The sequence below is a fragment of the Rhinolophus sinicus genome, chromosome 2 (assembly GCF_057876585.1).
Source record: "Rhinolophus sinicus isolate RSI-liver-muscle chromosome 2, RSI-T2T, whole genome shotgun sequence".
In the NCBI taxonomy this organism is placed as follows: domain Eukaryota; kingdom Metazoa; phylum Chordata; class Mammalia; order Chiroptera; family Rhinolophidae; genus Rhinolophus; species Rhinolophus sinicus.
This window is the reverse complement of record NC_142502.1, coordinates 63,372,913-63,384,311: the sequence shown is the minus strand read 5'-3', so window position 1 is coordinate 63,384,311 and position 11,399 is coordinate 63,372,913. Positions and strand designations below refer to the sequence as shown.

At 36.8% G+C, this 11,399-nt stretch overlaps 1 protein-coding gene across 6 annotated transcripts in view; it reads left to right on the top strand.

Annotated features, from left to right (window-relative positions):
• The first annotated feature begins 825 nt into the window (after nucleotides 1-825).
• CFAP206 (cilia and flagella associated protein 206) overlaps nucleotides 826-11,399 on the top strand; it is a 30,962-nt gene continuing 20,388 nt past the window's right edge. Inside the window, exons 1-7 of one of the 6 annotated variants that reach the window (XM_074333277.2) lie at nucleotides 827-1,655; nucleotides 3,041-3,149; nucleotides 3,813-3,896; nucleotides 6,120-6,210; nucleotides 7,543-7,731; nucleotides 8,536-8,694; nucleotides 9,799-10,007. In XM_074333277.2, coding sequence (XP_074189378.1) covers nucleotides 3,042-3,149; nucleotides 3,813-3,896; nucleotides 6,120-6,210; nucleotides 7,543-7,731; nucleotides 8,536-8,694; nucleotides 9,799-10,007 — 840 coding nt within the window. In that variant the 5' untranslated portion in view covers nucleotides 827-1,655; nucleotide 3,041. Of the gene's footprint in view, nucleotides 1,935-3,040; nucleotides 3,150-3,812; nucleotides 3,897-6,119; nucleotides 6,211-7,542; nucleotides 7,732-8,535; nucleotides 8,695-9,798; nucleotides 10,008-11,399 lie in introns of all 6 variants that reach the window. The other 5 variants (XM_074333279.2, XM_074333276.2, XM_074333275.2 and 2 more) reach the window with 5 other exon arrangements.

Below are 11,399 nucleotides of genomic sequence, written 5' to 3'. Positions count from 1 at the left end.
GCAGATAATATTGTCATTCACGACATAATCAGGATTAGTAAGGAAGAAGAGAATTGATTTTAGGTATGAAATTAGTGTCAGACACACCCAGGAAGTATTTCTGCCAGGATTTGCCCATTAGTTAAAACTATACTTAACAGGATGGCATTACTCTTACCATCTTAAAAATATTTGATATTCTAATTTATAAGTAATATATACTCATGAAAGAATTTTGCTAGATATTTTAAAGCAGAAATAAGAAAACAGCCATGAACTCATTGCCCAGATATAACCATTGTTAAAATTTTTCTTTTTGGTTATTTGGTCTTGTATATTTACATTTTCCAAGTTGGACTCATTCTCTACGTGTAGCTAGCCCCTTCTCTCCATTATTTTTTCTTTATTTTGTTTTATAGATAAGACGGTATATATTCATTATAGAAAATACCAGAAAAGCATAAAAATTAATAACTTAACCACAGTCAGATAAGTAATGAACAAATAAACAAAATAAATAACTTACCCTTACTTAGAGCCAAACACTACAAATGATATTGATAAATTGATTTATGCACTTTTAATATATATGTGTGTATATGAATATGGTTGAGGTCATACTGTCTATAAAATTTGCATTTGGCTTTTTAAAAATGCAAGATAAAACTTTAAGATTTTTGTTCACATTATTTGTAATGCCTGCCTAATATCTCACTTTAATCAACATTCTTTAAATATCAGGTGTGTAGAATTCTAATATTTTACTATTACATATCTTGATACTCTAAAAATCTATTTTTGCACAAGCTTCATCCACATTCCAGGAAAATTTTCTAGAAGGGGAAAATAAATAAAATCATTTTATACTATGACCTGGGTATTTTTGTGTAAATTTATTTTCCAGTAATCTGGGAATATCCTGAAGCAAAATATATTCAGTATATTTTTTTGCAATTTGAGAAAAATTACTGGCAGTGGCCCTGTTTAAAAATAAAACTTTGTTTGATGCTCTGCTTCTAATATCAGTTTAATCCAATTATATACTTTCATGTCAGTCGCGGGCCTCACGAACATTAATGCTAAAGTACAAAACCTCAATATGCCAACTCCTGACTAGTATGTGTCATTATCATGTGCTCCTTGAATATTCAGTCTTCTCTTCTGGCATCTTGGACCATCCTGTTACGGACTTCCTTTGACAACAGCACATAAAATTGAACTGTGGTCCTTTTTACTTTTGTTTTTTAATACTAGATACTTTCATAATGAACTCCATTTCTCAACGATACAACTTCTCCGCACTGGCTCCTGCCTCCCCAAGACCCTCCTTTTTTCAAACGCCTATAGGTTCCCACGCTAGCAAGTTAATACTCTTGTTTAAGAAATCTTGTGTTTGTCACTCTTAACCTTGAGGTGTAGTGAACCTGTTCTTCTCTGCCTGGGGTTTAGCCCTTTGTGTTTTTGTGTGGCTTTTAAAGTTCTTCCCGCGCATCCTTCCGGGAGAGACTCACAAGGTTGGCCCCGCCCACACCATGGCCCCACCCCCTTCGGTCTCTAGCGTTCGATCTCTATGGTTACGCGTCCGCGGCGGAGAGCGCCCAGCTGCCCTGAAGGCCGGAGCAAAGACCCCGGAGTAGGGCGGAGAGATACAACTCTTCTTCTCGATTCCGGCCAATGTCAGCCCATCCGGGGCTCCACGCCCTTGAACCGGAGGTGTACCCCACGAAAAGGCGAGAGTGGGGCGATCCAGTCTAGCCTGGTCGAGTCTTAACTGTCAGTCAGGACTCCCCCTGCCGCGCGGCCGCCGAGCCGGAACACTTGCCACTTGGGTTTGGAGGCGCCCAGCTTCGCAGGTCAGACCTCTAATTCGCCTTCCTGACACTGCTCCGCGGCGCGCGCACCCCCACGGGCCAGAATTCCGGAGATTCAGTGCTTCAGAGAGCGGGGAAGGGAAGGTACTGAGGGGCGTCAGTAACCGCCCAACGCGAGGAGCCTGACAGCGCTCGCGCACGCGCACGCGCACACAAAGACACGGACATGCGCACAGACGCGCGGCTAACAGTACTTGTTACAAGCTGCTATTTTAAGAACTTTCTTTATGCCATGTAGTATTTTAACCGCTAAATATAAAACTCAGTCCTCGCAACGACTCAGAGAAGGGGGTAGTAATCGTATCTGTGTTTTCAGATGAGGGAACCGCCTCACAGAGAAGCGAAGCACAGGCCCAAGGTCTCAGCTAGAAAGTGGTGGGGTCACAATGGATGCCAGGCAGTCTGCTTCTAATGGACAAAATGGCAAGTGCTTACCTTGCCTGAACCCTGTTAATGCTGAGAGTTAGCGTTATCTACCTGGAATTGCCTTTGTTGTTCTCTACACGCTAAGTTCCCCTGTGCTCAGCTACTGATACTCAGGAAAATCAGGCAACTCCATACCATTAAAACCTACCACTTATCTTGGTTTATAGTAAATGGAATTAATAACCAGGAGTTTGTTTTTTTTCCCCATGACGCATAATTCTCATAATATGTGTTTGTTTTTATGTTTTTAATGAAGAGCCCAAGCTCCAACGTGGATATGCAGGAAAGAGAATTTAGATGATCTCAGCAAGAATTCTTTCCCAAGACTCCTATAATATGAAAGGTCATTTAGTAAATGTGGAATAGCATTTCCTCTTTCAAGCTGTTCTCTGCTACCTATACAGATGGGGTTGGGTTTCTTGTTAATTCTATTACCACCACCACCCCCATATGGTTTAGGCTTTTTTTTTTTTTTCAATTAAAAAAAATATGATATAATGTACTTTTGGTAATCGCCATTATTTAAATAAAGAGGAAATGTTTCAATCATTTGAAGTCCCACTTGCTGTCTCTACATCAATAAAGTCCTTAATATTGATAAATATAAAACTAACCAATGAAAACATGAGGGGGCCTCAATGCTAAGTACTGAAGTTAATAAATAATATTATGACTTTACAAATGAAATAGTGGAGAAATCTAAAGAAGAAAAAATAATACGTAAATACAGTTTGAAAAAAACAATCATTGTTTTATTTTGTTAGAATGCCTCCCACTCAGGCAGAAAGTGTTATAAAGAATATCATTCGAGAAATAGGACAAGAATGTGCAGCCCATGGAGAGATTGTTTCTGAAACTCTGGTTGCTTTTATGGTAAGAATGAATATTTTTGTGAATTACTGCTTTGTTGAAATATGTTAAGCGGTGCCCATTTTCCTCTTAAAATTCTTTAATGCTTTCCTAAATGTTACTCAGTTGAAAACATTGATATCTTTGGACCAGTTAGCAAAAAAAAATATTTTTTAGAAGTCTATAAAGCATGTCAGTTCTAGATTTATAGAGAGTGATTTACAAGATCTTGAGTTTTAGAAACATCAGTAATGTCCTGTATTGGAGTTTTTACATCTATTTTAACATTTATGGTAAAATAGATGTTTTACATCTATTTTTACATCTATGTTAAACATCTGTTTTGTTTACTGTTGTAAAAATTACTCATTGCCTTGGTATCTCGATTTTGGCTTTTGATTTAACAATACACAATAATATTCAAATAGTTTACCAATCTAAAATCTAGCCATTGCTTTCAACATATTTCTCCATATAATTTTTCTAGCACATATTCAAATTTGATGTTTACTGCTTCCTTTCTTCAACCTCTAATGAAGGTGCTGATGAGCTGGGTAATAAGAAAGTCAGCTGAATCATCAACCCCTGAGTAATCAAGAGACAGTTACTTAAAAACTGAAAACATATTAAACTAATTTCATAATAATATGAAACAAAATTATTTAATGGACTCTTTCCTACTCTCAGGTGAAAGCTGTTGTACTGGATCCAAGTAATGGCTTTAACATGGATAGAACCCTCATAAAAAGTGATGTGCAGAAACTTGTTAAGGTGATTATCCAACAATTCTCAAATTTTGAAACATTTATTTGCAATTCTAAATACAGCATGTGTGTTAGCCATTATTCCCTTCAGCTCCATGAAAGAAAAACCCACCAAATGGTGGTGCAAACAAATGAGGGATTGATTTTTTCCTCATAAAACAAAGTCCAGAGGTACATAGGCTGTTTCTCCTGGCTTCCTGGGTCACTGTGGTGCATATGGATTTCATCCTATGGTAGCATGATAGCATTTCACCTTGAGGCAGGTATGGGGAGGGGGACCAGCTGGGTCTCTCACTTTCTATCCCTCCCATCTGCTTACGTTTAGTGACCAAAATGATATTGCAAGTAAGACTGGGACATCGATTTTTTTTCTTCTTTTTTAATTGAACACACCTTTGCCCTAATCCAAAATGGGGCTTTGCTAGTAAGGAAGAAGGAGTGTGATACTGGCTGGTAGCAGTGTTGGCCACCGTATTTTAGAGACATCTTGTTATTAAACTAATGTTATATTGCGAACATTTTTAACTGACTTGTCATATACTCTAAAGTTACATAGTACTACATTAAAATTCATATAATTGTTGCTTCAGCGTAATTTCTATTTTTCAATTCTAAAGGAAAAATTGAAGCCGAAGTAAAATAATTCATAGTTAGAAATCAAGTAGATGTGCCTGAAAACCAGTTTGAAGAACTAGAGAAGGCAGAAACTTTAGACATCATTAATTTTTTCATGTGCTTTAAGTTTGACTCACTGGATTTAGGTGCTTAAATATTTATTTTCTAAATATTCCTAAATGTATTTACTAAAAATTCAACATTATTCTTATTTCTCCCTAGCTTAATGATTTTAATTCCCTCCTTTACACAAAAGACATGACGCAAGTTTTCCCAAACTTGTATATGGATATTTTCTGGGCTCAAACAAATGGTAGAGAAAATTTTTACCATCCCCATTTTCTGTCACAGTCAGCAATTCACATGGCGAAGCACAGGTCTATTTGCAGATGTGAGAAGGGTCAGGAAGAGCTCTGGAAGCCTGAGCTGGGGAATATGTTAGGATGACTGTGCCACAGAGACTCCAGGATTCTCCAGGGCACCGAGAGCTGGGTCTGTGCTGATTTTAAATGTGGTACGAAACCCCTTCTTAGCAATAGGGGAAATGACTGTCAGTCAGCAATTTTATTGGAAAGCCATGGAGGAGAATCAATGAGGAACAGAAAATAAGTTTTTCTCCTTTTCAGGGGTCGAGAAGAGTTTTTCTTTTTTCCTCTAATTTAACAAAGTTGGGACAACAAGATCAATCTACTTTTAATATGACAGGAATACTAACTATCATTGTATATCATCATTCAAATGACAAAGTTTGTTTCATTTTTTTGTCAGTTAAAAATCACGTGGATGAATAATCTTTGTAAAGTCTGCCTTTAGCACGGTACTTCTCCACCTGGAGGGATCCATGTGCACAGGTTCCATAAGATGAAGTGTCTAGTTCTCACTCTTGCATTCTCCCCTCCATCCTCCCAGGAAGGCAGGGTTGGTGTTGAGGAGGTGGTGTGAGAGTATATAAAGATATAAAACCTAAGGGGTGAGACAGGGAAGAGTGGGGTTGGGGATGGAGAGGAGAGGAGAGAAGAAAACTTCAGGTTGATCATCTAATCTAAAAGGGCAGAGCAAAGCAGGGGCATGAGCCATTCATGGGGTGGGGGAAATAGGAGAAAACAGAGCAGAGGAAGACATTTGGAAACAGAGGGCAGAGCCAGAGAAATTTTGTGAGCAGAGGAGGGTAGCTGCAGCAGCTTTTCATAAAATGCATGTGACCTCCACCATCAGCTAAGAAGGAGTGTTGTTTAAGGCTCAAATAAATAGGAATGAGGAGCTCTAGAAAAGCTCTAGACAGGAGTATAAGCTTCATGGAACATTTAGCCTGCCTACACTAACCAAAATGTCAAGTATCTTGCCTTCCACCAGACTATTAGCCACCTGGGTATGGTGATATTGGTTAACTCAGGGGAAATAACTTCTCACTCAGTAAGTGTTGGTTCAGTAAATTATACAGCATGAAGTCCTCAAAGAGAAAAGTAATAAGAGACCCCTCTTCTTGGTTATTGGTGAAGAAATATCAGAAATATTGCTTTGATGTTTCCCTTTATTTTTGAAAATAACTTTAGAAAATACTTCTGATCATTTTGGAACCTATAACTAGAAACATTCATGGGGTATTCTTTTCCAGCTTTGTGTGAGTCGGCTATTGGACCGTAAGAATCCATCCTTGGACACCATTAAGATGCAAGTCTACTTTGATATGAATTATACAAGTCGAGGTAACATCTATCTACCTATTTTGATACACGTTTTAAAAAGATTCATGTTGTATTTAAGGTTACAAAGGTTTCATTTGATTGACAATGAACAACTTCAGTTTTTGGTCTATATTTTGAAATTTTTTCCAATTTTGAAGAATATAATAATGTTGGAAAGGCTAAATGAGAAAAACACCAATTCTAATTATGCCCATAATAATTATGTTTCCAAGTCTCTTGTGTTTTAACTGTCGTACCTCTAATACATAATAATTAGAAATTGAAACCACCAGTCCATTGAAGTTAACATTTTTTAATTTGCTGATTTTTCTGTTCCTTATTTATATTATTAACTCATAAAGCTTACATAGATTATGTAACTACCCAAAAGTGGAATGAATAATGGTAAATTTAAGAACATATTTACTTATGTAAATAGTTTTTTGCATACATCAGAGAAAAACTGGAAGACAAGAGAAAAAGGAAAATGAGTTCCTCTACATACTACAATGCCTCCACCCTGCTGTAATGTAACCATTGTTAACCACTTGGTAATTTTCATTGTCTGTTTTCCCCTGTATGTATTGAACTTTCAGTTATGCTACATATATAAAACTATGTATCTTGCTTTTTTGCTTAATAACAATGAAATTTTAAAGCAAAACTAATCATGGAATTGATGACATTATAATTTAGATTTTTTTGTGATTGAAAATGTTCTGCTGTTTTTGTGGTAAGATCATAGGTATGAAATGTGCATGTTTGGTATGTTAATTGTCATAATAGTAAAACGAGGTGTTTAGTTGAGTTAGTTGCAAGCATTATACTGCAGGTAAATTGTGGCTTCCACCACAATTAAGCCTAGACCTCATCGAAAGAAGAGAGAGGGATACAACTCTTGATGAAACATCATATTATCAGTAAGGCTATTGAGAGGAAATTTATCTAAAACTAAAGTAGAAATACACATAATTGAACAGGAATATTTTCACTACATTTATGTGTATATTATATGTGCTTACATATAGCATACATTTGTTGTACATATATTTATATGAGTACTGTATATGTTTATAATATATGATTGTATGCTTTCTGTTTAATTGGGAGGTTTTAGCCCTCTGATAGTAGTGTTTGATTGTCTATTTAAAGTCTTATGTGTTTGACAAGTATGCCATTTAAGTTGCTGTAATAAATCTTTCCCACTAAATATCTGTCTTGAATTTACCTGCTGGCCACTGGTTTCATGCAGTAGAATTGCAATACCCAAGCCATGTTTTACTCTGGTTCTACTTTCTTATGTGATAATTCTAAGTATCAAATATATGGAATATCGTCCTTTGTCAATTTTAGAGGAATTTCTTGAAGAACATCACCGGGTCCTGGAGTCTAGATTAGGCTCTGTTCTCAGAGAAATTACAGACAACAGAGCATGTGCTCGAGAAGAATTAGAAAGCCTCTACCGAAAGGTTGTCAGCTATATGTTACTGCGATCTGGGCTTGGATCCCCTACAGATATCAAGATTGTCAGAGAGGCAACAGGTAAAAAGTATACACAATTTCCATTCCATAAGTGAAAATATATAAACATTGTATCTTATAAAATGTGTTAAATTACAAACATTGAAGATTGAAGTTTCCTTTTCTGAACTGAAAAACAAAATCATTTTGTGCTGAAAAAAAAAATCAGCACAAATAAGAGGTTAAAACTTACCCAGACTCCTTTTACACTGTGTATCAACTCTAAAACTCAAATAGGACCTCTGGAAAGTGAATATTGTTATATTTCTTAGAGCTGTACATACCCAGGGATATATTACACCTCATTAGAGAAACACTGGCAGTATTATTAAGGGTACCAGGCTGATTGGGTAATGGGAATGAATGGAAAGGGAGACTTTGTATTGATGAAAGAATTGAGTCTGTCACCTGAAGAGGATGATGGAAAAAGACAGTTTTAACCTCAGGAAATACTTGCCTACTTTCGTACTTTAAGACAAGAAATAGGCAAGACCTCTAACCTTTCTGTGGCTTTCTTCCGTAAGAATTTTAAAGCATCATTTTTTTTCCTACTCAGACTAATTAGAAACCTTGTTTTAATGCCCATTGCCAAAAATTACTGATGGAGGCTTAATTATTAAAAATAGACACAAGGCGATGGCATTATTTCAGTAGCCCAGCTTTGATATGATAAATTGTGCTGTGTATTCTGTAATCAGGTATCAGAAACTTAAAGTCATATAAGTAAAAGACAGGCCTTTTAACTTTTTGCTGAAAGAAACGTGTGATTTAAGTTCTGATATTTTTATTCTATCATTTTGTTGTCCTTTTTGTGATTTGGTTTAGCTGCCCTACAGAGTGTTTTTCCTCAGGCTGAGCTTGGGACATTTCTAACTCTTTCTAAGAAGGACAAAGAACGCCAGCTGAAAGATCTCTCCATGCTTGTTACTGGAATTCGTTTATTTAACCGAGACTGTGGAAAGGGAGGAGAAGGCATTGATGACTGTAGGTATATCATTAGGTTAATTCTGTAAGTTATGCAGGTTTAAAATTTAACTTGCACAGTGAGAAAAATAATACCCAGCACACTACTAGCATTCTTAGATTTAAGATTTCAGTTTTGACTGTACCTTAGTTACAACTATAATGTATAGTAATTTTTCATTTTGCTGGAGCAAGACTTTAAATTTTATGTGAAAGGAATGAGGGAGCCTTCCCAGAAGCCAGCCCCTGCCCCATTCATTGAGCTTCCTATATTTTGCTCCAAATAATGAAAAGGGAGTAAAACTCAGTGATCTAAAAAATAAAAAATTACCTTGAAAAGAAAACAGTTGCTGATGCAATTAATGGAATGAAAAGGTCCAAGAGGAGATATCTGCTAATCTGTAAATTCTGGAGCATTTACTATGCTGTAATGGACTTAACACATTCATTATCTGTAAGTTTGGAAGTACTCATGAAATATTTAATCAAGGACTACGAGTAGCAGTAACTTCCTTGTGAGTTTGGTGCACATATAGGCCCACTGATGATAAGGGGTTAGTGTCTTTTACGAGATCACTGATCCTAGTACAATAGGGTAACTTACTGCATTTTGAAAACTGTTCTAAAAGTTCAAATTCCCATTCTTCATAATGTTCACTATCTTGCTAGACTATTCTGCTATTTTTTTCACTATCCTGATGAGTTTCTCAAGTTGCGCACTTCTTGTTCTCCTTCCCTTCCCCCTTCCTCCTCCTCACAAATAGAAAAGAAGATTAAACAGAAGGAGAACTAGAGTGGCTTTTCCAGAGGCACCTGGTCAATAGCACATAATACCAAAGACTATCAATTCTTTAGGTACTTCTTTTAGTGGCAAAAGCTGATGTGCTCTACTTTTTCATTATCATTCTGGCTATATCTTTGGTTTAGACCGTTTTTTGTTTTTTTTTCTCGTGTTTTTTTTTGGATTCTTTTTTCATGGTGTGGGACCCATGAAATATATACCTCATTATTATTAAAATTTGGTTGAGAAAAGGAACAAAATGCTCAAATATGTTCACTTTCTGGGCTTTTTCTTAATTCTTTGTAGCTTTTTTCATGCCTCGCTTTATATGCCTTTAAAAACAGTGCCAGCTATTCTACAGGAAGCAATCCCAGCCACCACTCAGCATATCGACTCCCAGCTTCAGATTGCCCAGGACCTGGCATACAGCTACACGGCCATCCTTGAGAAAGTAACAAAGAACCCACTCATGAGTAAGGAACTGCAGCCATATATGTTAAAAGAAACACTATATAATGTGCGACAGTATGAGATCTTCCTTCAGATCATTTTGGTAAGTTAATGTTTTAAGATCTGGCCTTTTGCATAGAATGCAACCTCTTTAGATATTATGGTGCTGAAACAGGTCATTGGTAAAGGAGGCAACCTTAATAGCGGTTTGGTTTATGTCGCATCTATTGGACCAGGAGCTAAAATAGAAATGGGGTCATTGGATTTTGACTTTAATGGAAATATATTGGTAGGAATTGATTTTCTACGTGTTGATTCTCTTTGGTACATGGTAGTATGATTGTTAGTATGCTGCAGTTAAGCAGTGCTATGTGTGTGTATGTATGTAAGTAGTACTACAGTAATAATTTACGCTCAGACCAAGTGTCTAATATATTGTTTGGCAGGTAGTTGACACTCAAATTATTTTTATATAATTATGTGTTCGTATTGTAAAAATTGGTAGACAAGATTGTTATTTCTGATGATTTTAGATCTTAGGATCAAGCCAAACAATATCTCCAAAGAGTTGGAAAATACGGTAAAGTGGTGATTTTGAACTTTTTAAAAGTAGCAGAGCCCTTTCTTTCAGACAGAAACTTACTCAGAATCCTAAAAATAAAAAATAGGTATTTAGATGAAAGGATTGGAGGGCCTTTTCACCAAGAACATACCCGTCCCCCTCCCCTGCCACCGCCCCCCCCACCCCCGCTCACCCCAGGGTCCCAGAGCACACAGTTTGTTAGCAGTGTCATGACAGCAAGCTAGATTCCCGCCAGTCACTGTTTTTGTCTTTTGGGTGTTTTCAGCATTATTGAGGTATAATTGACAAAATTGTAGGATACTCAAAATGTACAATGTGGTGATTTTACATATGCATACACTGTGACAGGATTCCCCCCATCCGGTTAATTAACACATCCAACCCACTGGTCACTGTTTACCTTCACAGCTCCTACTTTCCAGTAACCGCTAGGCGGAGAGTCAGTGAGACCGCCTTTTGTATGAGTGAACACTAATATCTTGAGGGATAGAACGGGATGTGTTCTGGTCCTTTCTTCTTTTTTCCTGGTATGCTAATGACTTGATACTACTTTTTGATGCACTTCATCTGTCTTCTTTCTTTACTGCCACTATAGAGAATAGAAAGATAAATAACCAGATGACATGACTTCATTGCAACAAACTAGGAGTGGTCCTCACAACTGACCTACTGTCTAACTGCCTTCAGAATGGAGAATTCTAAATCAATGTTCAAAACCAAATCATCCTTTAGGGTAGATGTTCTCCTAACATTGACTTGTGTAACTAATCACATACTAAGAGGATTTTAAAATCAATTTATCTTGAAGATACGGGTCCACAGGAGTAGACTTCACATTTCCTTTCATCATTGACATTTAGAAGGGATATCATAAGAAGTACCTTGGCAAACTGTCACACATGCCATAAGGAT